Source organism: Carassius auratus, chromosome 26 (genome assembly GCF_003368295.1).
Source record: "Carassius auratus strain Wakin chromosome 26, ASM336829v1, whole genome shotgun sequence".
In the NCBI taxonomy this organism is placed as follows: Eukaryota; Metazoa; Chordata; class Actinopteri; order Cypriniformes; family Cyprinidae; genus Carassius; species Carassius auratus.
The window spans coordinates 14,264,204-14,292,187 of NC_039268.1; the positions used below are offsets into that span (position 1 = coordinate 14,264,204).

The 27,984-nt window shown below is 35.3% G+C and overlaps 1 protein-coding gene across 2 annotated transcripts; it reads left to right on the forward strand.

The window, feature by feature from the left end:
• The first annotated feature begins 7,644 nt into the window (after nucleotides 1-7,644).
• Nucleotides 7,645-27,876, forward strand: itga6b (integrin, alpha 6b). 2 transcript variants are annotated; one of them, XM_026204365.1, is made up of 26 exons: nucleotides 7,645-7,905; nucleotides 16,053-16,180; nucleotides 16,262-16,341; nucleotides 17,455-17,716; nucleotides 18,030-18,161; nucleotides 18,771-18,984; nucleotides 19,475-19,668; nucleotides 19,867-19,955; nucleotides 20,043-20,170; nucleotides 20,369-20,458; nucleotides 20,551-20,612; nucleotides 20,765-20,928; nucleotides 21,213-21,359; nucleotides 22,287-22,402; nucleotides 22,580-22,733; nucleotides 23,634-23,717; nucleotides 23,886-23,965; nucleotides 24,067-24,144; nucleotides 24,234-24,336; nucleotides 24,510-24,683; nucleotides 24,784-24,882; nucleotides 25,145-25,255; nucleotides 25,670-25,768; nucleotides 25,917-26,042; nucleotides 26,196-26,293; nucleotides 26,868-27,022. In XM_026204365.1, the coding sequence occupies exons 1-25, from the start codon at nucleotides 7,733-7,735 to the stop codon at nucleotides 26,256-26,258; spliced, it is 3,150 nt and encodes a 1,049-aa protein (XP_026060150.1). In that variant the 5' UTR covers nucleotides 7,645-7,732; the 3' UTR covers nucleotides 26,259-26,293; nucleotides 26,868-27,022. The 2 variants fall into 2 exon arrangements, with proteins under 2 accessions (XP_026060150.1, XP_026060149.1); XM_026204364.1 differs by lacking the exon at nucleotides 26,196-26,293 and having other exon boundaries at nucleotides 7,733-7,905; nucleotides 26,868-27,876.
• Nucleotides 27,877-27,984: the final 108 nt, after the last annotated feature.

The following is a 27,984-nucleotide window of genomic DNA, read 5'->3' on the forward strand; positions in this document are numbered from 1 at the left end:
GACATCGGAAAAGAACAGACACATGTATAAATATGCACTAACACAGTCACATTTACTACAAAACCTTGGGATTCTCACACACCAACCTCTTTACACTGTCAGAAATAAGTCTACGGTAAATGCCACAGGCCAGTGTTACAAAATCAGCTTTTTTTCATGTTCTCCACTAGGAATGGGACATAGTTTTCCACTTGACTTGCTTCGTTGTAACATTTTGCAACTATAAGCTCTCCATCTGCCAAACCGATGTGATCACGAGGAGATGTTTAATGGATTTTGTGTGCAATAATTCTGCAAATCAAGACTTAACAAAGTTATACTTTCAAAATCTTGTGTGAAATGGCTCCTAAAAATATCTGGTGTTCCAGAGTGCACTGGGCTCAGCCACACTAATAAAAAGGCATAGTAATCTTATTCACACACCAAATATGCATTCTGGGTACACGTTCTTACAGTATTGTTTCCTGTTGCCATGGCATTACTCTGTTTTCCACCTCACTCCCTCTGTGTGTGTGTGTGTGTGTTTAGCCATGACTCCCGACAGGGTTTAGTTTGCTTTTGTTTGCTCAGGCAGGAACAGCCACAAATCTGTGGTGTACAGTACAAATACTTATTATAGCATTTACTGTTTTTCTCTTAATTTCTATTTTTCTTTCCCTCAGACATGCCCATCTGTCAGTCCCATAGTTTTGGAGTCATCAGGTTTAACAAGCTTAGTAACTGCATATGAACAAAAGAACATAATCTATATAATGCTTTACTGTTTGCTTTACAGAGGTCAAATCCCCCTAAATTGCCTTAACTTAAAGAAACTCCTGAAGTCTTTAAATAAACTCAGTGTGAATACAGTAAAGCTGAATATGATTATTAGTCATTCACTTAAATAATTAAGGGTACAAGTACACAACAACAATAAACTAATAACAGAAAAAAATGCAACATGCAAGGCAATGTGACTTTGTAAAAAAAACACTACTCACCTGAACACTCAATTCATTCAATTCAGTATTCATTCAATACTGAACACATAATCTGTATGCGCATGATGCCACTGTTTTCATAAAATCATGTTTTTGTATTTTCCACAGAGGTGATAGCAGTATTGATTTTAAAAGACTTGCATTTTGAAATCAGTTTTTAAAAGTTTGCATTTTCAAACCCCCAAAACACATAAAATGTTATGCAGTGCAGCAAAAGTTCATAATATCCCCCAAAAGAAACAACTTATTAAAACTTGCTGTAAAAACTTGTGGTAACATTTGCTTAACATTGCTTAAACCTCTGTTAGGATACTGTTAAATTTAACATGATGTCTATCTTCTATCCCAATCAATCAGACTTAACATGGTCATCCTGCTGGAACTGTTTTACTTGCCATTTCGAAAGTGCTTATGTCAGCCAGAGCATTAAATCAATATGATTTTTCAAAGATCATTCTGCTGGTCTTACAAGCAGTTGACTTTGGGTTTTACTCATATAATGTTTGAATAATAGGTGAAAAGGATTACTCCCTGCATTCTCACAGCTGAGGTCCCACAAGGTTCAGTATTGGGCCCTTTACTGTTAAGTACTGTAGGTACTAGGTACTAAAATTGAAATACCTGATCTGCAAAAACATCGACCGACGATTCAATTAAACACCTCATTCCCTCTGTTTGGCTCCATATCTGCCATCCAAAAGAAGATCTTTGCATACTTTGTATTTATAAAATGTATTTTTTAAAAACCTTTTCACTTAACACTTTTGCCACATGTCCTTTTCAGCCCTTGATTACATTAGTCTAGTTTTGAAAAGTTCACATTTTGCTGTATGACATGCTATATTCAATTCAAAAGAATTTTGAAAGTTACACTAATTGAGATACTAAGTGGAATATTTTTAATTTTAAAAATAAATTTTTTACATGGCAATTTAAAATGAATAACATACACTTGGTAAAATATTAAATAGTAGGCTATGTTCATACAAATTAAGAACAAGACAAAGAGAAATTAAATATCGTCCTGTTATAATATACCCTGGTCTAATTTCTTTTATAAAACAGTTACTTCATACAAGCATTAACAATTGTTGCACATCATAACTGTTACTGAATAGTCTAGTACACCTGGAATAGTGTACATTAGCATCCAGAACTAGCACTATCTATCTATCTATCTATCTATCTATCTATCTATCTATCTATCTATCTATCTATCTATCTATCTATCTATCTATCTATCTATCTATCTATCTATCTATCTATCTATCTATCTATCTATCTATCTATCTATCTATCTATCTATCTATCTTTTATGTGCAAACAGGATTGTATAAACAATATTGTAAAACCACTATGAAAAATTAACAGAAATGAAGGATAAAGTTAGGATTAGTTCACTTTCAAAATAAAATTTCCTGATTATTTACTCACCCCCAAGTCATCAAAGATGTTTACATTCCAGGATTATTCTCCTTATAGTGGACTTTAATGGCTACCAAATGCAGCTTTTAAGGGCTCTACACGATACAAAACAAGGAATAAGGGTCTAGTGAAATGATCAGTCATTTTCAAAAAAAAAAAAAAAAAGTATATGCTTTATAAACAGAAATGCTCGCCTTGCACTGCTCTGCGATGCATTTCCACAACTTCATGTAATACGTAATTATGTTGAAAAGGTGACGTGTGACATTGGCGTGTGAAGTACCGACTCAGTGTTTACATATCGAACATGCAAAAACCAAGTCAAACGGCATTTGCAAAAAAAAATTTTATTCGTTATTGAACATACAACAACTTTTAAACAGTGTTCCTTCTTCACATTTGTAAAAACTGACTGAGTCGGTACTTCCGTCTACGTCATGCGTGACCTTTTTAGCATAATAACATATTACCTGAGGTCATGGATGTGTATCGCAGAGCAGTGCAAGGCAAGTATTTCTGTTCATAAAGCAAATATATATATATAAGACCCTTATTCCTCATCTGGTATCATGTAGAGCCCGTTGAAGCACACTGGAACTGTAATTTTGACCTTCAACTATTTGGTAGCCTTTGAAGTCCACTATAAGGAGAATAATAATAATCAAAAACCTTAATTTCTTTTCGACTGAAGAAAGAAAGACATAAAAATCTTGGATGACGTGGGTTTGTTTATTTTTTATTTTATAATTTAATTTGAAAGTGAACTGATCTTTTTAGACTGCTCTGATTGCAGTAAGAGAGTGACTGACGGGGGTTATCGAGGGATTTGAGGCTACTTGAGGGATTACTCATTCTAATTGGTCTCTACTTGTTGAGCCCTGTGTTGAGAAGAAAGATGGAGTTAACATGAGCATGTGAATGAATAGACAGTGTATGTAAAGATTGTGAAGTTAAACATGTTATGTCTGTCTGTAATGATATAAAATACACATAGATACAAAGTATACAAACTTATTTGGCTTAGTTTTTTTTTGCTGTTTATATTTAGGTTATGTTCAATAAAATGTGTACAATTAACAGATTTCACCTTCTCTTGTTGCAGTGTCTCTCACGCACGGACACAGGGAACCTGAGTATTGGCTCTCACCCTCCCGGGCAAGTAAAATTTGATGGATTATCCCACCTGGCTGAGAGGAAAGAGGAGCTTACAGCAGAAGGGCCCAAGAGAGAGAACAGAGGTCATGAGGAATTTCATCTAGAATTGTAAAGAGGAAATCAGTCCCCTGTCAATAATCAATAGAGAGGAAAGAGCAATGAGATTCAGATCAATACCAATGTGCCTACACACATGTAGACTGTATACATTCCTAATCAGTAAGGACCTAAAAGTCTGCATAGTCATGAAAATAAAGAAAACTCTTTGAATGAGAAGGTGTGTCCAAACTTTTGGTCTGTACTGTATATATTGTAATCCTTGTAATCATCCACAATACTTTTTATGTGTTTCTGAACTCTTGTCACCTACTATTGAAAGCTAGAGGTCTCTCTTTCTTAGCAAACTGATGCTGACAAATTTGAATTTGCGATGTGGTTAAATATCTTGTCATGGAATCAGCAAGAAAGTGAATGCTTTGCGTGACAGTAGACTGAAATATGTCATGTTTTGTCCCTAAATGAGTCATATGTGTTTAATATAGGGTGAAAAAGATCAATACTGTCAATGCACAGGAGGGATGTGCTCCTGTCAGAATTAAACAGAGAACTCCTTTGAGGTTTCAGTTCCAAATCTGTGAGGAAATTAAGTGAGGTAGAAAAATAGAAGGCATACTGTTTATTTAGGTAAGAAGTATTAACAATAATGATGCAGTTACTTATGTTTTGGTGAAGGCCTTTTGAGTGACTGCGAATAACAATACAAATACATTTTATTTCCTGTCATTTTAATTCACAACATCTTGTGGGTTGTGGCCAATTCCGGTCAAATTAACACCAAATATATAAAAGACAACCAATTCTTAAATTTAGATATATGTTTTTTATTTTTATAAAATTTCTATAAATAAAACAACATTATGTTAAACACTTCACAAAGCTGAATGGGACTTCTGTTATAAATGATAATGCAGTATTAACCAACAGCCATGCCCTTATTGATTCAAATAATAAAAAAAAAATGGAGTTCTTACCAAAAAGGGAAAGGCAGTACAGGCAACTTAAGAGATCACTTACACCCTTGGACATGACAAAACCTGAGTCTGTCAACATATCTCTCCATTAGGAGCCCCATCCGTACCCCTGAAGACAGTAGCTGACAGAATCCTCTCTCTCTGGCCAGAGCTGTCTTTAAAGCACTACATCTATGAATCTGTTTGCAAACATTCAGAGAAATCCAGAACAGTGTACACAAGAAAACAAAACATCTAAAGGTACAGAATAAAGGGGACATCAATATGATTTAAAGCAACCGGAATGAAACTGGAACAGCAGATTTACGAGAGATGGGATAAACAGAGATTTACGGCTCTTGGATCATTCTGCTCTCCATACAGATTTTTTTGCTGCTGCTGTGTGGAAACATCGACCACCAATGTCACAGAGAAAAAAGAAGAGGGGGGGGGGGTGAGAGGGAGTGCATACTAAGTGATTGGAGTGCTTGTGTTTGAGGTAAGTGGGACGTGGGTGGAAAGAGAAAGGGAGAAAGGTATGGAGGTAAAGGCGGTGTTGGGAGAGGAGATGAGGGGTCTGATTGCAGACTTAGATCCAGGAACGCCCAAGTGTTTCTGAACACTCCCCGCCTCAGGCATTGCATTTCAACACTACCAACATCAGAACAGTTCACCTGGGTAAAGATCAGAGGGAGATGCTGTATGCTCCTTCAAAGGGTGTTGGCTGTGAGGCAATTCCAGGTCAATGAATCAGACAATTTTGTGTGCCCATTTGTTATCGCAATGTCTCACCCTGATTTTCTGTGGTAGCCGCAATGACTGGCATGGCAAAATATTCTTATGAATAACCGATCTCATGAATGTGCGTTTCAATGGCACGATTTTTTGTTTCTATTTGGCACACTATTATACGCAAAAATGGACTTTAAAGTGCATATCATACCCAGCTGGTAGGTTCAAGGGTGTGAGGTGGGTGTGTATTATATGTACGTCAAAATGCGTATTATATGCACACCAACGAAGTGTGTATTATATACACATCAAACAAGAAGCACATAAAATACACAAAAATAAGAGACATGAGACTGGTCTCAAGCAACTGACTTTTCTCTGTTGTCTTTTTCCCTTGCACAGATTTCTTCTCCAGAGCTAAAAAAATAATAAATATTTATGAGTGGCTAAGTTCACCCAAGAATGTCATATCTATCATCACTTACTCACTAGATAATCTTAATGTATGTTTCAACTTTTTTTGTCCGTACAGTGAAAGTCAGTGGGGTCCAAAACCTCAACTTACTGGACCCCACTGATTTTTAGTGCATTAATGAAAAATACACATAAATATTTTTTGTCCCACAGAAGATTGCATATAGCCGATACAGAATTACATAAAGGTGAGCAAATGGTCAAATAAATTTGGGGTTATTTATTTATTTATTTTACATTTTGGGTGAGTCTTCCACATGAAAGTTGGCTTCGTGCATTACTATCCCAGATGTAGATTCACTATGTAGTTTACTAGGTTATAAAAAATGACTTGCCTGACTTGCCTGACTTGCGCTGGCTGTGCTTTTTAAGCCAATAATGATATTATTATAGCTGAAATATATCAAATAGGACTAAATTACTGTCTTGGCATTTTTATACATTTTTGTGAGAGGAGAGTACTGAGAGGTTAAAGTTCATCTAACTTGATCTTTTAGTGGTCATTCTAAATAAAGTTCTTGTGACTGTTCTTCTTGTCCAATTCACCTCAATTGAGTTAAACCTAATTGTTCTAATGCATCTGATCTGTTCTATTTCTGAAGTTCTCAAGTTTTTATTTCAGGATTATGGTGGGATTTTGATGAAGTGATGTTCTGATAACATGTGTGATAGTAATGACAGTATTAACAGGTCAATGGGTGACCAGCTATTTGTCTCTATTTCAGATGTCAATTTTGTTTATTAGGCTATTTAACCTTTGCCTTTCATTCCTCTAGTGTACCTCCCCACCCCCACATCCACATCCCCAATCCCCTTGGTAGCATTAAACAAGCTCATAGTTTTTAGTCTTATGGTTAGATAGAATGCTACTATTGTCTCAATGTCCCAATTGTCTAAAACCAGATCTGGAACAGTATATCTAGGCTTTTAGCCAGGTTCATCCAAATCGTGTAAAACTCAGGGCTAATAAACCAGAGATAAGAGGCTGTGATGTCTGTGTTCATTTGCACATCTGAGAATACATGCTCATAGTCAACGAGATGAAGGTGTAATGTTTGTGTGGTTACTGTTAACAACAATAACTTCCTGAATATTGCTGTGCGTGGGGGTGAAAGAGAAGTGATTTAAGACAGGATGAGTTGTAAAACCAGTCAAACCAATTAGAAATGAGCTACACTGTTTACAAGAGATGACAGCAAATCTCTGTGTAAAAAAAAAATAAAATAAAAATAAAGATTTACAAGACAAAAACATTATGAGACAATCAGCATAAAATCTGAAAAAAAAAAAAAAATGTCCTGCGACAATGTTTATCTTAGCTGATAAATTAGTGTATAGGCACTAAAGTATAATAACTATTTAATTAAACTAAATTAAAATAGTAAGGTAAATTTTTGCACAGTATAGGCAATTTAACAATGAACAATACCACGTAACACAAACTTGCGCAGTTTAGGGCTGTTAATTTATAAACGGGTCAATTAGAAAAAGTATAATCAAATAAATATAGGACGTGATTTTAGAAAAGCAAAAGCAGTTACAGGCATGTGTTACAAAATGTGTTAGGTGTCTTAATACAGTTTAATCCACAACCCAACTGGTATTATCATGAGTTGTGGGATTAATTAATGAAAAAAAATATTTAAAAAAACAAAACAAAACAACAACAACAACAACAACAACAACAACAACAACAAAAAACACTCTATACGACGTTAAAATACGCTCGGATAACTATAAGAAAGCGAGGGACACCGAATAATAACGAGGGAAACCGAAGCTCGGAGCTGCATTAGCAGGTAGGGCACGGCTTAGGGTGGGGATGGGTGGAGGAGGAGGAGGAGGAGAGGAGGGACGGAAGACAGATTCCTCCTTTATAGACATCCACAATCCCAGCAGAAGCGGGCTGCAGTCTCATCTCTCAAGAACCCGACACGAACTCAACCCAACATCGCTATGGGATCTCACAGGACTTTAACTTTAGCGCTTCTCAGTTTGTTGGGATGGACTCTAATCTCTGCCTTCAACCTGGACACCGACAATGTTATCAGGAAAACGGGAGATGCCAACAGCTTGTTCGGTTTCTCCCTGGCCATGCACCGACAACTCAGACCAGCTGAAAAAAGAATGTAAGCATTTATTTTACTCTTTGGAGTCCAAGTATCGTGTTGAGTTTATTCCACATTTACAACTGGCTGAATCTTGGTACTTTGGTCGTTGAGCATTTTTGGTTTTTGAAAACACTGATTGTAGAATATATCTGTAATAGGTTACAAACTACATTTAATAGTATGTAGTATTTTCTTTTTGGCAGTATATACCAATGTATATATTTATGCCATACGCATATGAAATCCACACCTGACCTTAAGCCTCAAGACATATGCGCTCCCATGCATTGCATTTCATTCCAAAGTGCATTAGCCTAGATAATGTGACCTAAACAATTATGTTAGTTCATCCAAAAAAGAAAACTCATCATTTAGCTACTCGGCCTCATGTCGTTTTAAACCCATAGCTTATCTTTCTGCGGAAAACAAAAGAAGAAGTTTCAAAGAATTACTTTTCCATGCAATTACAATGTTTACTGGAGATACCAAATAATAATAATAATAATAATAAATGCATAGCTGCAGCATTCACAAAAAATAATCGCAAAACTGTAAACTATATAGTCGCGCGCTATATTCCAAGCAAACAGTCATTATGTAAACACCCTCAACTCGTTCACGAGGAGTAGCAATGTCCGACTCGTGAATAATTAATGATTCACATGAGTCGGATGTTATAACCGAGCCTGTAGATCTGATTCGGGGTCTGAATGATTCGAGCTGATTTGTTTCTCGGAATTTGCTATAATATGGTGAAAAATAATAGCATATAAATATATTATTTTTTTTAGTTTATTTCCTAAACCTTATTTCCATGTATTACGTGGAATATCGCACAAAAGAGTTGTGTAGTCTGGTCATCTTTATGTGTTTTTGAAGCTTGACACTAATGGAAGATGGGAAAGGTAATGTTATACGGATTTGGAACAGTAGGGAGAGTAATGACTTTAGAAACATTTTTATTTGGGACTATGAGGTTTATGGCATTTCAGGGCATAACTTTCTCCACCCACTACTGTAGCTACTCATTACTTGGAAGTAAGCCCTGCATGCATGCTTAGCTTCATGGAGCTCATTAGAGATCTCTGTCTCCTTCTCCTTCTCCTTCTCCATCTCGCTCTGGAGATGTCTGGTCTTCTTCATCCTTTAATTTTAAACCTCTTTGACCTCAAGCACTTTAATGGTTTAGATTGTAGGTGGGATCCTTAGTACTTGAAGTTATTTGAGAGTTGCAAACTTTAGTGTTTCTAGAACACATTTTATGGTTTTCTCAGTAATGACAATTTGGAATTGTTTTGGTGGTTCGCATAAAAAACACACCCGTGTTGCCTTGGCAGCATCAGACGTGCATTGTAAGTTTCAAGTTTAACACGCAAGCGAAAGAATGTGTGCAGAAGCCTGTAACTCATTCCTGAACCTCTCTACTGCCATCAACCCTGGCAGCACAGGAGAGAGGCTGCCAGGACTGACCTCATGTTTGTCCTGCAGAGAGTGAGTCTACCAGTTATACAACAGTTTTGATGTGTTAAATTTACATTTGCGTTTAGTTATTTAGCACAGTCTTTTATACAAAGCAACAAATGTAGAACACCACATGCTGTTGATCATACAAGAGCCTACAATTCTCGAACTAGCACAATGCCAAGTTGGATGAGTAAGCAAGAATAGGCTACTACATAAACAAGACCACAGAAAGCAGGAAAAAGAGGGAACAAGAAGATTACGAGAACATCCCTTCTTTATAGTTGTGATTATATGTCCAGTAAAATTCAAACAACATACCTTTAGTTATCAGAATAACAATTTAAGGAAAACAAGCTGTTGCTTTGTAGCAAACCTTATATCACCCACATTTTACAACCCTTGTATTGTGCAATCATATAGCAGCATGTTATTTGTATGGATTTATGATGGATTTTTAAATATTGTAAACCACACCCAGTTTATGAAAGTCATATTTGAGTGTGTGTGTGTGTGTGTGTGCTCTGACTCATATCCTCAGTGTGTATCTGATGGGCTTGGCAACACTGGCTGGCTGTGTTGGAACACAAATTGTTCTAGTCAGTAACACATGCCCTGCAGGTGTGTGTATGTGTGGAGGTGATTCACGTTACTGCAGGCCAAGGCAGGGCAGGGTGTGTGTGTTGGGTGGAGTGTAGCATTGATGTAGAATTCCTTGGCTTGTCATAGCTGGCAGGATGGAGCCACTGTTTGGTAATGTAGGCAGTGTGTGTGTGCTTGACTGGCACCTTAACATTTCTCTTGTGACAGTCAAACACAAGTTGGAAATGAGGAGCATGAAACCTGAAAAGTGATTCCATTCTTATTCTGTGTGTGTGCTCACTACTAAACTGCACAAAGCTGCTCATTAAAGGGGACTTGGAACACAGGCTCAAACATACTCAGATACAAACAGACAATGGCTACTTTGTTAGTGGACACAAATGCAGAAATAGAGTAAGACACCTTGATGTCAAGTGTGATATACTGTTTTTCATATCTTTTATATAAGTATTAATTATCAGTGCATTTTGTCCTAATGTCTCAGTCAGTGGTATGGAATATTAACATGTAATTGTGGTCAGCATAACATAGGGAGGTATTGTCAGTACCCTGGAGTATCATTCATTCTGCGTTACTCTTTGTAAAATGATCCTATTGTAACACAATACATGGAAGAATAATGGGAAACACTATTCAGCAAGTGTGCCCATACTTTAACTCAGAAGGCAGAACTTGGCAGAAAGTATTTTAACATCTAAGCTCTGAGCCTGATCCCTAATCTTGGCACCAGTATTTGATTGGTTTTGACTCACCAGTACTTCACTGAAGCAGTCTGGGCTGATGGTGCTTTCATTATGGCAGTTGTTTCATAAGTACACTGCAGCACTTTCATTTCTCTTTGTTTTAAAAGATTTAGTAAAATAGTGAAATGAGTTCTGAGCAAGAGCTAAGCACCACCTAGTCAGCTGTCAATGAACCACTGTGCTAAGGGTTTTAAGCAACTGTGCAGAAATTAAAGTAAATAAACATCCAAATGAAACATTCTGACAAGCCCATACATATACACGCAGAAGGCTTCAAAGAACATGCAGTAACCTGAGCTCAGTATTGCAGGTTCCCATTTAACAAAATGACAGTGAGCATTCAACCTGAAATGTTGAGTTGAAATTTGAGATTGTTTGTCTTATTATTATTTTTCCTTCTGTGTTTGCATTTTATTCACCTGCAGTAACACTCTGACATCATGATAGTGTCTAGTCACAAAATCACGTATTGTTGAAATCTGAGACCCTCCTTTTGAAATCTGATCACAAGTGATCACTGGAGACATTTTTGAGATGCATGACCTGGTGCAAACAGAATCTGAGTGTCTGTGGGGGTAGGGGTGTCTGTGTTTTCCAACTTTCTCAGTTACCTTTGCAGTGTGATATATTTTGAAGGTTCTTAGTGTTTCCTCAACACGTGCTTGAACAATAATTATCATACTTTAACACATTTGGCCCATATTCCAGATTGCAGTGGGTCCAGTCTGCATGGAAATGGACTACTGCTTCCTTCCTGTGATTCTCTTAGCTTCCTGTGCGGGCATAGACATAAAGATTGGGCTGAATTTGTACGTCAGTAAGATCAGGCAGGTATTGTTCTTTATTTCATTTGTTACTTTCTATTGCATTGGACTGTCTAGTAAGTATTATTAAACCACTGTATACATGTCATTTCCAAAATCCCATTGTCTCACTACTTTCTCATTTCTTAAATCTCAAATATAATAATGGCAAAAAGCCTATAGATTAAGAAATTTAGTTTGAGTTTGGGTAGATACATTGTTTTTTTATCATCTTTACAGTGAAAGTTCCCCTGAAATTCATCATTCATCAGTAGTCATAATTTTCTCACCCATATGTTTTTCCAAACTCTTTTGAACCCCAAAAAGAAAATATTTTTAATGAAACTAAATCCTTATGTCAAACAGCTTGATTGTTTCATTTGAGGATCAGATTGAATTGAAGATTTAAAAATAGACATCTGAACAATGCACATTAAATATGGTCAATGGCAGCATTATAGTAATTGCTTGATGCACCAGAACAAACTACATTGGTTCTTGTATATCAAGCAAGCATTTGAGATTTTGTTTACAATATTTGATAGACTTCATGCATGTGCACTGTAGCCTCCAGTTTAGACCCTGTGATAAGGTCTTGAGTAGTATAGCCTACTGAGCCATAATGAAAGATCAAAACTAGGCCCTGTGAATGCTAGCGATGAACTTGGCTCTATTCAACACATCATTTGTGAATCCTGACCCCTAGACCTGTAGCTGAATGTATCATTGCCTAAAGGGAGTTAGAGAAAAGTCTTGTTCTCTAACAGCACCGTTGTTGTGCACAGTAGGTCAGGTAATATCAGTTTACAATCTGTATCTTTAAGCCTGGAGTCTTTGAAATCTTTGAAGCACATCTGGAGCCGTAATTCAGCTCCTGTCAGATCGTAATGTGAACCATGACACTCCAAGCCTCCTCAGCAAGCCCAACTCTTGCACCATAGCAACGGCCTCCTCTGTAGATTCCTCAAAACATCAATGCCTCGCATTCCATGCAAAATTATGAGAGCGTGTTTATAAAATTGTTCGGCCTACTACAATATAACCACGATTTACTGCTTTTCAAACAATAACATGCTTTTAGCCATATCGGTGCCCTTACGAAAAAGTATATTTTACCAAGTATACTTAAGTAATGTTCAAGTATATTTTTAAGTAGACTTTATGTAGCAATTATACAAATATCAGTGTTGTAGTAGTATACTTGTAAGTGTACTGTTTCAATACTCCTTGTGACTAAATTGGCCCACTTATTTAGTATATAAAAGTATACTAGATAGTATAAGTATACTACTATGTCCTTATTTAGGTTTTATACATGAATATCTGAACATACAAAGCATTCAAAGAAAGAACAGAATATCATTTTATTATAGCTTTATGCATTATTTATTTAAACACATAAATGTGTTTCATAAAAAATAAAGAAATAACATTTTGAATTGGATTAAGAATGATAATCAAAATGTAGATGGAGTCGCTCAACACCCCAATGCTTGACTGTAATTATTACAGTTCCTCTTCTTTGGTTATTTTATTCCATAACGTTACAGATTTGATGCTGTTTCATATCAGAAGACCGTGTTAGATGTGTTAGTATCTGGTTTTTCTTCTTCAATAGTGTTATTTTGGAAATTCTGTGCATAAGATACTAGTGTGTACTAGCGCCCTCTACCGTATAATAATGAAAACACGGATTCTAGGAGTGTAGCTCAAATACATTTTGAATTTTTGTAAGTATAAGTCAAGTAGAATTAAATGTCATTTTAAGTATATTTATGAGTACATAAAGCCCATTTCTGAGAAGTACATAATAAGTAAACTTAAAGCATACTATCCTATTTTAGTTTAAAAGAAGTATACTAATAGCACACTTGAATAAACTTCTTTTTCGTAAGGGTGAGTAAACAAGTGTGGTTTAAAAAGTTTTGATTTAAAGACACAGTGCCCATGTCATGTTGGAAATATTACAGTTACAAGATTATCTTACTCTAAGTTTCAGAAATAATTGTTTCTACGGCAACAGCCATAAATGCAAAAATGTATCAAAGTGTGGCTTTGTTGGTAATGACAGCAAAATCAAATAAAGAGCACAAAGTAACACTGTCTATTGTAAAGTGGCATAACAGAAATGTGTGTGGAGGTTGCTACTGTTTGCAAAAGCTTTGGTTGTTTTTACATGATGTCACAATGAAATGGGAGCTTTAACAAAATTCTTATTGTTCTTTTCAAAATTCTGTTGTTTTTTCCAAATTTAATCTTTTTCTTCTTCTTGGAATTTGGGCTTGTTAGTCCTGTAATGGAGCAATCCATCTCAATAGTGGTAGTGAGGCGTATCCTTGTTGTGCCATTCATTACATCTTTCTGGGGAGTGATAAATGGAGGCACATTACATTACCCACAAATCAGTTATGGGGTTGTCAGAATGGAATGATGCTGTTCAGCAGCTGATTGTGATCCAGATTATTGCAATTTCCTGAAATGTGTTAACATAAGAGATGCTGGGCCAATAACAAAGCTTTTAATAAAATGAAGGGGTCTTGTCTGCATTCATTATTGGAAATATTGTGGCTCTCGATTATAAATCAACCTGAATATGAGAAAATGTAATTATTTTCTCAGGCGTAAGAAGACCGTATTAAAATGTATATAAGAGATTGAATTTCAAATACAAATTTGACGTTTGCAAAACATAAAACAGTTATGAATTGCTGTGACTTTGTGGATGAAGATATTCTTATAAATATGTTTGTCAGTAATATCTTTTATTGTTGTTTTTCTTTACTTAATGGAAACTAGAACATTCTTTGTTGCGTTGAAGGATGTGCAATGTAGTAATTTTCAGGCTTGTGTATTGCATTAATTTTAATGTAATCATGAACATTTTCATCAGATATAGCAATCGGTATACTCCGAAGAGTGCAATGAATAGCAGGTATTCAGTGGCTATTTTTGCCCTTTCAAAAAAGTTTGTGTTGCCCTTTCAGAAAAACAGTGCTTTATCTGTCTGTTTGGAAAATGTGACTCTAAAGCTATTCTCTCTCTCTCTTTTTTTGTGATCCAGACAGATCTTGGTTTATATAGTTGTTCATCACAGAAGGATTTAGTAGTGATTGTTGGAAATATCAGTAGATCAAAGCATGAGATGAAGGGAATTCCTACCCCTAAATGCCTCACCCTTTTTTAAACCTATTCAAACCCAGAATTCTGCACTATATTTTAGGCCCAGGGGAATACAAACACATATTCAGCTGACCTTTATTCACTTGTCCAGAAACAACAAACATTATGTCTTTGGTTATCTGAATTCTTAAGCAATAAAGATAATAATGACTGAATTGTTTCACACATTTGAAATGGACCGCACTTGAACTGCACTTCCCAAATGACATTGAAATTGGAAATCAAATTTTTGTCATCGTCCTCTGTGTGTGACCTCGTATGTCCCGGGTCTTTCAGTATTAACACGCTAAACAAAAGTAAGAACAAAAGTTTTAATGCAGCATTACATTTAGCAGAAACTTTTATCCAAAGCAACTTACAGTGCATTCAGGCTATACAGTGTTTTTTTTAACCAGTATCTGTGTTCCCTGGGAACTGAACCCACGACCTTTTGCGCTGCTAATGCAATGCTCTACCACCGAGCTACAGGAATACATGTTACTACGCTAACATACGAATATGCACATTTAAGGGGTAGATAATGTAAAAAGTAAATTCTAAAGAGTTCTAGGACATTGCCAGGTTCTTTTACTCTTCCTTTAACTTTTTGGCGAGGGGATTGTGGGAAATGCAGGCTTTTCTTCAGTCAGACCCTTTTTGTATATTCCCACAAAGAGAGCTTGTGTAGCTAAAATCTGTGAAGTGTTGGGTTGAATGTTATCGCTGAACCAGTCAACCCAAAGAAGAGAAAAGAGGCTTTCACTGGCATAAATGAAGTGAAACCAGAGATACAGCCTTTTGTGGTGGATATCATAGGTGTTCTGTGGACTAAATTTCCTTTATGCAGAAGAGAAAAGATATTCAATGGGGAGTGTTTCAGTTGAAACAATAGAAAGAGTGTAGAGAAGAATTTTCCCCACTCCCTAATACACAGTGCACAAGTAATATGTCCAGACACTGGCTCATTTACTGTGTGGGCTGTTGAATCTGCATTGTTTCCACTGAAGATCCCACTGAAGACCAATGTGGGGAGAAATAGAAGATAATAATGAAACACTAGAGGTGCTTAAGTTGGATGTAATGAACAAATATCCATATATACTGTAGAGTTTGAAATATTGCTCCAAACATTCATAAGTCACCTTTAAGTGGTTTGTTGCGTGTGCAACTGATTTGCAATTTTTTTTTAAACTATTATAACCACCATCCTGACCCCATTGTTGACCATGTTTCTCAAAAATGCAATTTTCTCACTTAAAACTCCATTTACACATGACGCTTTTTTGTTATTTGGGGCTGGATTGGCATAAGAGGGGGAGTCAAAGCACATAGCAGATTTGTAACATGAAATTCAATATATTGCAAATCCATTATTACATTTTCTGTTGGTTTACAGGTTGCTTGTTGGTGCACCAAAAGCTAGAGCATTGTCCAAGCAAAAGTCTACAATTACGGGAGGCATGTACAACTGTGACATCAATTCTCCCAGTCAGTCATGCCAACGAGTGATGTTTGACAATGAAGGTAAACTCAAACAAATGAAAGTAAAGCACATTATAATGAGTTACTGCATGTGTTAAGTGAGCATTTTTATTGTTCATGTAGAAAACCTGGACACTGAAAATAAGCAAAACCAGTGGATGGGAGTTACTGTACAGAGCCAGGGGCCTGGAGGAAAGATATTGGTAAGAGAGAGAGAGAGTGTGTGAATATTAAAATGATACACTATTTAATCTAAATGAGGAAGAATAGTGCTGTCAAATCGATAAATCGTGATTAATCACATCCAAAATAAAAGTCTGTGTTTACTTAATATATATGTGCGTTTACTGTGTATATTTATATGTATATATAAATACGCACACATAGGCTACATGTATGTATTTCAAAAATATATACAGGTATATGTATATACATACACTTTATATTATATATAAATGTAAATATTACATATATTTCTTAAATATATACATTTATGTATGTTTATTTATATATACATACAGAACACACACACATATATATAAACAGACTTTTTTAAATGATTAATCACGATAAAAAAATAAAAAAAAATCTAACAACTGAACTTATTCCTGTTAAACGATACAAGTGAATTTAGGAAATACAATGTACAGTATAAAAACACATATTCATTTTGAGATTCGCTAAAGATGACAGCCAAGTTAATCTAAATTTGAAATAAGGGGGGAAATGTTTTGAGGTCAGTATTTAAAAAATATATATATAATGCGTTAATGACAAATTAAATTGATCAAAAGTTACAGAAGCTTTTATATTTCAAATAAATTATGTTCTTGCGCTATTTAGTCAAATTAAATGCATTTTAAAAGGATTCAATTACAGTAGTAATATAAAATATATATATATAATAATGTTATTTTAGACTGTAATGAGCTATTTTATTTAATACTAGATGATGTCCTTTCGATATTTAGTAAACTTAAATGCATTTGAAAATTATTATATTACAGTATAATAATGTTATTTTAGACTGTAATGATGTTTCACAATATTTTTACTCTAGTTTTGATCAAATAAATGCAGCCTTGGTAAAGAAAGAGTTGCTACCCCTCTTAACCAACCCCAAACGTTTTTTTTTATTGTTGTTGTTGTTAATATTTTGAGTGGTAGTATGTAACAGTGTACCAGTGCAAAAAAGTTTTTATTTATAATTATTTTTTATTATGTACTTTGAACATTTCTTTAGTTTATTTATGCATTACAGTTTTATGCTATTTATTTCACTGATTTAAACCGAACTCCCGCTGTCTCTCTCCCAGGTCTGTGCTCATCGCTACCAGCGACGCATGTTTGTGGGTTTAAAGCAGGAGCTGCGTGACATTACGGGTCGTTGCTACGTACTAAGTGAGGACCTAACGATTAGTGATGCCTCATTAGAAGATGGAGGGGAATGGATGTTCTGTAACGGGAGAAACAGAGGACACGAGCGCTTTGGATCATGCCAGCAGGGGCTCTCCGCCACATTCACAAAGGACTATCACTATCTGGTGTTTGGAGCACCGGGTGCTTACAACTGGAAAGGTATTGGAGGACAACCTGGATTAAAGTGCTTGGATGTATGTTTATGTTAAAGTATAATATTTAATGTTAGGTGAAAACCCAGTTGTTATGGGAAGGTCAAGCAATAGCCACTGTTAAACAAGACCCATAATTCCCCACCTTCACAACATGCTCATTTTCTTGGTTGGTTCATTGCATCTGACATATTGTATTTTATCCTCCTTTTTTAAACTTCTTTTCTGACATCTTTGCTTCATCTCTTCACTTGTTCATTTTCTCCATCCTCAACCCTTCACCCTTTCCCTTTCCTTTTCACTCACTCCTCCGCTGTCAGGATTGGTGCGGATGGAGCAGAAGAACAGCTCTCTGTGGGATCAAAATATCTTTGATGACGGCCCGTATGAAGTCGGAGATGAGGGGCGACTTGATGCAGACCTGGTGCCTGTCCCTGCTAACAGTTATTTAGGTGAGGCCATCATCACATGCCATTCCATTCATCATCCATATCACTCGATCCTGTTAGGATGCAAGGCATAGATATAGATATAGATTGCGTTTCTTACCCTTTGTTTGCTTCTACTCCATTTTAGGTCTGCTTGGTTGTTTGTGCTCTATTTGGTGCAAGTCTTGTTTGTGTAAATGTAGGTGTGCTGTTCATGACTAGCATATCCAGTAGCCACTCTGATCAGCTTGTGTATCAGTCAGCTCCCCTTCAGGTGGCCAAGGAGAACGTTTACGATGTGGCCTCCAATAGCTATTTAGGTTTGTGAGATTTCCTGGACGCCAGCTCGATCGATTGTTTGCGTTCAACCTCTCATCATTCTGGTCTTTACATTGTGTCCTTTTGTGTGAACACACGGGAATGTTTCGAAGCTGTCTTTGTGTTGACATCCACATTGCATGAGCAAAAATATAACATACCGTGAGTGTCCAAGTCAGTGGGAATCATGCATGTCGGCGTTGACGTTGTTTGTAGGTTTTATCACTGCATGTTCCATCATCGCTGAATGGTTTGCAATGTTCTTTTGGTTAACTGATCTTTGTCAAATGTTGTGACTGGTTGGGTCTGTCGCAGGTTTCTCTCTGGACTCTGGGAAAATGCTGACCAAGAGAGGTCAGTTGACGATAGTTGCTGGGGCTCCAAGAGCCAATCACAGTGGGGCGGTCGTGCTGTTAAAGAAAGACGATGTTAAATCATCCATGTTGACGGCTGAATACACCCTGGAGGGTCCCGGACTTGCCTCTTCCTTTGGTTATGATCTTGCAGTGCTTGACATTAATGGAGATGGGTAAGATTAAATAAAACAGCATATTATATTATATTATATTATATTATATTATATTATATTATATTATATTATATTATATTATATTATATTATATTATATTATATTATAGACTCATTAATTTATGTTTTGTATGTGTTTTATTGGTTGTAGATCAGTGTTACTTTAGTATAGAAGTTCTGTTGTTATTATAATTTTTTTATTGATTTTTAATATGTCTATTTAGCAAAATTGTAAGTTATTTTTAATCTAATTTATTTTAAGCTTTATTTTATTTTATTTAACTAATCTATTGTTTGTGTAATTTTTTTATGTATTATTCCAGCTTTATTTATATATATATATATATATATATATATATATATATATATATATATATATATATATATATATATATATATATATATATATATATTTTACTTTAATAGTTTTGGGTTTATTTATTAATAGTAACACTAGATGTATAATTATTCTGCACTGATTATTAAAACAGGTGGCAGGACATTGTAGTCGGAGCACCTCAGTACTTCATTAAGGACGGTGATATCGGTGGGGCCATCTATGTTTATCTTAACAAGGAAGGGGCTTGGGACAAGATCACCCCCAAGAGAATTGATGGAGCTGCTTATTCCATGTTTGGTTTGGCTGTGGAAAACATGGGAGATGTGAATCTGGATGGTTATCATGGTATGTGTTTAGTATAAAGTCTCTTTTATGAATACAGCTAATGCAAAACATCCAGTTAAGATATATAGAGATGAAAAGATGGCGTATTATGGCGCATCAATTAACATTAAAACAATTCTATGTTAATGGTGATAACCACAATAATAATTGGATGAAATATGTAACTAATGTTCTTAATGTAATCCTGCTGTCTTTCAGACGTTGCAGTTGGTGCACCATATGACAGTAACGGAGCTGGAAACGTATACATCTTCCATGGTTCACTTAAAGGTCTTGAAAGAGCTCAGGTATAGTCATATATTCACTTTTCTTTACTTTCAGTTTTTCTTCAGTATTCACTCATTGATTTTCAATAATAAATTCTATAATTTCAGGTTCTTGGAGGAAAAGATCACAATGTGAAACTCTTCGGATACTCTCTTGCTGGGAACATGGATTTAGACAGAAATAATTACCCTGATCTGGCTGTCGGCTCTCTCTCTGATTCAGTGTTTGTGTACAGGTATGATCAAACTGATAGACAACCTGTAATGATTATTAAGGATTTTATTAATAAACAGTTTCACTTCATTTCATTTCTACTAACATGCATTTTCATATCTCATCAATTTTATTATCATTCTTAGAAAATTATTATTTACCTTCATTTAGCAATATAGATGAATGATGAAATGCATTGATTCTGGGTCTTACACCACAGGGCACGGTCAGTTATCAGCATTGAAAAGACTGTCACCACCACTCCGAAAGAGCTAGACCTCACTAAGAAAAACTGTGGAGACGCTGTATGGTGAGAAAACTATAATAAAACAAAGCAAACCTTATTATATTAGCAAATAGCCAGTAACCCCCATCTAAAAGCAAGGTTTTATTGTTTTTTAGCCTTGATGTTAAAGCCTGCTTCAAATTTTCAGTCAAACCCATAACCTACAATCCTACTCTGAGTAAGTACATGTTTCTAGTTCACCTTCACGGGTAAATTACTACGTACTCAGTAATTGTTCATCTCTGTTGTGCAGAATCTTATCATCACTGTAAACAAATGGCTACATTTTGTTATTGCTTCGATTGACCGTGTCTTTTTTCTCTTGTTTAGGGGTGAAATACACTATGAAGGTTGAATCTGAACGGAAGAAACTTAACCTTCCTTCTAGAGTCATCTTCAACCCGCGCTCAGCCAATGAGTATGAAAGCACAGGAGAAGTAGAGCTCAAGGGGCAGGGCACAGAGAGCTGCGTTACCAGAGGCCTCAGACTGCAGGTACAGTCAGCAGATCCCATTCAGACAGGAAAACTACTTTAGATTGAGGACTTCAGAATAACCTTACAGAGCGCAACTGTTACAATAAATCAACATGGATAAGTTGTAAGGAATGGCTTTGCCTTGATGCAGTAAAAAAGGAAGTATTGCCATCTAGTGGTGATTGTTTTTACTTCTGGATTAAGGGCACGTTTGACGCTTTAGTTACAGTATGATATGGCATTATGCTGCAAACAAGTGAAAAGTTAATGTCTTTTAATAATACGAGTATATTGTGTACAAAGGAAACCCTAAGAGACAAAATGAGAGGTATCCCGATTGAAGTCTCTGTGGAGATCCTGAACCCATCCACACGCAGGAAGAGACAGAGCGCTCTCCCGAACCTGCTGCCCATCCTGGACGCTAACCAGGACGCCACCAGTTTTACCAAGGTACCATCATCTTCTTAAGCAATCGTTGCATTTTCAGTGATCTGCCACGATCTTATTTAGAATACATTCAAGTCATTCAAAAGTTTGGGGTTTTTTGAAAGAAAACTCTTATTCTCACCTAATGCCGAAATGATTTGATCAGTCATACAGTAAAAACAATAATATTGTGAAATATTTTTACATGTACATGTGAATTTGTTTTAAAATCAAATTAAACCTGTGAAGCAAAAGCTGAGTGTCACATGATCCTTCAGAAATCCTTTTAATATGCTGCTTTGCTGCTGAAGAATCATTTCTGATTATTATGAAGGCAGTTGTGTTGCTTTATGTTTTTGTATAAAGCAGCAAAAAATGTTGTAACAGTGCAAAAGTGATCTTTAATATTTCTTTTGTTCAATCTCATGCTTCCAGCTTAATACTTTAAATCTTTTTAACAATTCTTGTTGACCCAAAACATTGAATTTATTATCAAAATTTAATTGAAATATTATCAAAGTATGCAGGGGCGACGCTATGGTTTCTGGGCCCCCTGGACAGCATGCTAACTCGCACCCCTGTGGTAGAAATCGTGGTTCCCCTTCAGGGGCCCTCCTCTGTTGTCAAGTCCTTAGAATCGTGCTTGTCCTAGATCTCATTCAGTATTAAATGTTATTCTGAAGTTCAAGTTCAAGTTGAGCTTTATTGTCATTCCTCTACATGTGTGGACATACAGTGGAACACAATGTGCCTCACAGGACCACAGTGATACATGAACACAGACTACAACAATGAACCAAAACATATAAACCTATACACAAACTAACCTACTGACAGATTGTGACTATAAATATACTATATATAAATGTTCACCTATACATAGACCGAAAAATACAAATATATAAACTATACGAGTGCTTCACATAATTTCTGATTCATATTTGCTTTCAGGTTGAATTTATCAAGGAAGGATGTGGCACTGATCATATCTGTACGAGTGACCTGCGACTGCAGTATAAATTCTGCTCCAAGGAACCAAACAGAAACATCTTTCATCCATTACCTGAGTGAGTTTTTATTTATTTATCATTTTATCATTATGTGTTTATCTTTTATATGTCCCAATTTCGGAAAGCATCCTTCTTGTCTTTTTTAAAAATGCCATCATTTGTGTTCAAATAACCTTCGAAAACAAATGTCAAAATAAAGTGTGATGAAGAAGAACCTCTTTGTTTTCTTCCCAGGGAAAAAGGAGTCCCCGTCCTGTCTCTTAGTGATCAGAAGTACATTGCGTTGGAGATCAAGGTGCAGAACAAGGGTGAAGATGCTTATGAAGTGCAGCTGTCTTCCTCGTTCCCCAAATCCCTCTCGTATTCTACCATTTACACTGAATCTGTGGTACGTAATTCAGCTGCTAGATGTATGACCAAAGTATTTATTTTTTCAATATTTTCATTATCTTTAATATTTGTATTGGTGCTGTCAAATGATTAATCGTGATTAATCGCATCCAAAATAAAAGTCTTTGTTTACATAATATATGTATGTGTACTATGTATATTTGTTTTGTATAACACATACAGCATATTTTTTACTAATATTTACATGTATATACATTTACATATTTATATTCTTAGATTGTATATATATATATATATATATATATATATATATATATATATATATATATATATATATATATATATATAATAAATATAATATAATAAATATACACAGTATACACACATATATTATGTAAACAAAAACTTTGGATGTGATTATTCGCGATTAATCATTAGACATCACTAATTTTATATTTTTTTTTATTAAGAATTCGTTTTTAATAACTGTCACCCCGGGACGCCTACATTTACTTCACTATATTAAATCTAATCTAATCTTGACAAACTATATGTCGTTGGAAATATATATATTTTACCAAGATTTTTGGTTTAAAATTATGTAGGAAAAGTAATAGATTAATTTATGACAAGAGTGCACCCTCAAAAATCTACGTTATAACATGAGTTTTGACCTTTGTTTAAAAAAAGATTTCTTTGTTGCCTTTTTCTCTACCGGGTTTTAGAAATCATCAGAAATTATATATCGACTGAAAACTTAAAATCTCAAAATTCATCCTTTAAAACCCATTTTAAAATCAGACATTGCATTACCATGTAAACGGTACATCAACATCATGTAACAAAATGTTTTCATTCATGAATTATACAAATTTAAGTTTGGATCGTATACTACAAAGTCTATGTTCAACAAGTCAATGATCAAAAATCTTTACAGGATAAACCAGTCAACTGTTTAGCCAATGCGAATGGGTCACAAGCCGAGTGTGATATTGGAAATCCATTCAAAAAAGATGCTGAGGTGAGTTTTTGAACTATATTAGACAATATAATATATATATATATATATATATATATATATATATATATATATATATATATATATATATATATATATATATATATATATATATATAATGTTATTATAATAGAAAAGCTAAAAAATTTTTTTTTTAACTAACATTTTCAGACAACTTTCTACATCATTCTGAACACTGGAGGAATTTCTTTGGATACAAGTGAAATTGAAATTGACCTTAAACTCCTAACGTGAGTAGGAACATAACTCTTGCCAAAGGCACAGTATTAAAACTAGTTTTGTATTTTCTTTTGTTTTTACATATTTGTATTTATCTTTTTGCTAATTGCAGGACAAGTAATCAGACGCAGTTACCGTTGTTCAAAGCCAAAGCCCTTGTTAAGATTCAGCTCCTGTTGTCCCTCTCAGGGTAGGTTATCATTTCTCATCTCCTGATGATTATAATATCAGTCTCCTTTATTTTTATCTTCATGTACTGTCATCATGTACCATCTCCAGCATTGCTAAGCCATCTCAGGTCTACTTTACTGGAGAAGTTAAAGGAGAGAGCGCAATGAAGTTGACAACTGATGTCGGCAGTCCAATAGACTATGAATTCAGGGTGACTATTAGATTTCCTTACTAAAACATAACATTTTGTATATAAAGCATACATTTTGAACATTTACAATACCTCAGTTTCTTTTTTTGCATACAAACTATCTTACATGTCAAGGTATTTAGAGGTGCTTTTTATTTGAAAAATGTAAAATATACATATACAATAATTTACAGGTTACAAATTTGGGCAAACCCCTTAAATCCTTCGGGACGGCCTCTATGATTATCCAATGGCCTAAGCATAACTCTCAGGGCAAGTGGCTGCTGTACCTCATGAAGATGACCCCAACCGGTTTAGAAAGCTTCAGCTGCACCAATCAAAATGAGGTCAACAAACTCGGTTTGAAGGTAGTTCTAATATCTTAATTACAGTCTACATTTTTGTTATTAAAATGTTGCGTTCTTGTTGAAATGAATTGATTATTTGTTCTGTCTTACGGTCATCTAGGAGCATTCAGTGCCACGAACTAAACGTGAAATTGAGGAAACTCCTGCAAAAGAGGGAAAAACCTCTTTTTTTATTGACAAGAGGAAAAGCACAGTTTTGGTAAAGTCAACCAAACATGAATAATACAATGCTTTCAGACCAATAGACTTTTTTTGTTTGTTTTACAAAACCAAATACCCCAAATGAGTTATAACTTAGCAAATTAAGAAAATAAACCTGAAATGTCACATTGACAGATGTTTTTTTTTTTTTATTAAAAGCATTTTAGCTTAAGGCTACAAAACTGAAGTATTTCTGAATGCCTTGTATGTGCTGAGAGATGCATCCTGTGTCTAATCGCTTCTTCTTCTTGTGTTTTTAGTCGTGTGAGGATGGGGCGCAGTGCGTCACATTCATATGTTCTCTAACGGGAATGGACAGCAATGCGGTCATCAGCCTGAGAGCCTACCTTTGGAACTCTACCTTCCTGGAGGTGAGTGAACCAGTTCTCTTTTACTTTAAATGGCATAATCTATTAATGTATTTTAAATAATACATTTTAATTAAATAAAAAAATAAAACTGCTTGAAACTGTGTTTTAACAAAACTGCTTTTTGTGTATTAATATAAGAAAAAAAGGTAGTGTGTCAAGGTAAAAGCCATGTGGTAGGATTAATAGTTCACGAAAAACTTTTACTTTACAAACTATATTTCAAAACCTTTTAATCATCATATGAGATGTGTTCACTCCATTTGTGTTCAAGAGGATTTTGTTTTGTTATGTTATATGTTGTACTTTTTTTTTTAACCAACATCAATACAGATAGAATAAGAGGTTAGTTTTTTGTTTTTTTTGATAACATGGACACTATATGTTATTAAACTATCAATTAACTATTTTTTACAGGAATATGAAAAATTTAACTACATTGATATTATTGTCAAGGCGTCACTGGATTTCAAGAGCTCAGCTAAAAATATAGATCTGAAAAATGAACCAGCACAGGTGAGGATATTCTCGGCATTTATCCATACGTACTTCTCCTTCCATGTTGTGATCAATTTCTTTTTTATCAAACTGACTTTATATGCAGGTCTGAAAACTCATCTTGAGGTGATGAATGCATTTTGAAAGACAATTTGTCCTGTTACAGGTACGCGTTACCGTGTTTCCGGAGCGCAAAGTTGCGCAGTACGGCGGGATGCCCTGGTGGGTCATTCTGGTGGCCATTTTACTCGGACTTCTTTTGCTGGGCATTTTGGTCTTCTTGCTTTGGAAGGTAAGATGATATGACTAACCTCACAAACTTTAGGACTACAAAAAGCCTGTTTTACTGTTATTGAACACTGACAATTTGTAAAAAAGATTTTCAACATTTTATACTATTCCCTTGCAATCAAGTACTTAAAAAACAAACCTTTACCCCTTTTAGTGTGGTTTTTTCGGCAAAAGCGACAAAGAACCGGAAAAAGAGAGGCTGACTTCAGATGCGTAAACAGAGAAACAGAGAATGAGAACCTCTCTCTTAGGGTAAAAGATCTCACAGATCAAGTTGACCTGTGTGCTCAGAGCTAGCATGAAGAGTTAGCAAATGCTAACCCACTTTAGCCTGAAGCACGTGCTGCCTGTCAGTTTCTAGATGTGGGGTTACAGTGGAACTTTCCATGGCTTTCATTGCTCAGACATAAGCGAAATGCTGTGAGGAATGCAAACTAATCATGCGTGAAGTTGTTGGGAAAGGGTTTAAACATGTTTGCATTGACTCAGCTTCAGGTGCGTGTGACTGGGTATGACTGAATGTCTGAATCTCTAAAGCTCTTTTAAGCCTTTAGATGTGGCTTGATTTGGGAACTTGCGCATTTCTCTGGCCTGCTTGGGATGTTTACCAGAGCCTCTCTCTCGCTTTCAGCGCATACGGTCCTTTCTACAGCTAGATTCTTGCTTATTTCTTCTTTAAAACATTGAATGTTTCGTTCTTTCCTCGTGCTAGGCATGCTGCACACACTGCAAACATCACTACGTCTTTGTTTTTTACACATTTTCCTAAAGGTAGTCTTTAGCATTGTTAGCATTATCTTGCGCTAATTGTTTTTTTTCTGAACAGTGTGGATTTTTCAAACGTTCCAAGTATGATGAGCGTGTCCCCAGTTATAATGCTGTGCGGATAAAAAGGGAAGAGAGGGGACAAGAGCCGGGGAAAGAGGAAATGGATCCTCCGGAGAAGAAACAATGGATGACTTCATGGAATGAAAATGAGAGCTACTCATAGCTAAATGCTAATCTGATTGATATCAAACCAAAGACTCCCTTCTTAAGGCCTTTAATGCTTACTTTTGCACACACTGAACTTTTCATACTTGAGTTTTGTTTAATATTCATATTTGCCTCCATGTTCCACCCCATTTGCATATCATAGTTCACTTCTCATTCATACAGTCATGTATATACATTTAATGTATTTATTCTCAGCAGTGCTTTCAGTTGTACAAAGGCCAAAGATTTGTAATTTTTGTTTTGTTTTATGAACGGCTTGTGTGAGTCAGGACTGCTTGGTTCATATTTTTTCTAATTGTGTTATCCAGCTAAAACAACCTGGATGAATGTAAATATTTGTGTCTTTGGACTTTTTCTGTTCCTTAGTTGATAAAACCAGTCAGGTACATGTCTTATTTTCACAGGTGTTTTTTTTTTTCTTTTTCTACTGTACTTTAACTACTACAACTGGGACTGATTTTTATTAAGAACTACTTTGTTATGAACAGTTTGGTATATTATCGGTTGACTGCCACAATCCATTGTAAGACCAGATTCTAAAGGTTTCTTTTAGTTTTTGAAGGTCATTTGAAAATATCTTTGTATAAATGTGAAGTTGCTTTTTTATTTTAATTTTTTAAACAGCACCTTTTGGCAATGCAAGTGCTCAAATAACGAAAAGTATTAATTCTGTATTCATTCGTAAAGTGACTTGTTGAATGGAGAGTGATGATGTCTGAATTTTCGCCACTTAACAAATGTATTAGTTCACACAAAATTGACACTGAAGTAATGAAACTGATTATAAGATATTTGGTATGAATTTTTTTTAAATAAAAGATTTGCTGGACCTAAATTGATATAAGAGGAGCAGTTTTTTTTTAACAAATTGTTTTGGTGGATTTGTCAGCTGTAAATCTAAATAATCTTTGAATAGACAGACAGATATGAGATGGTGCTGCAGACAG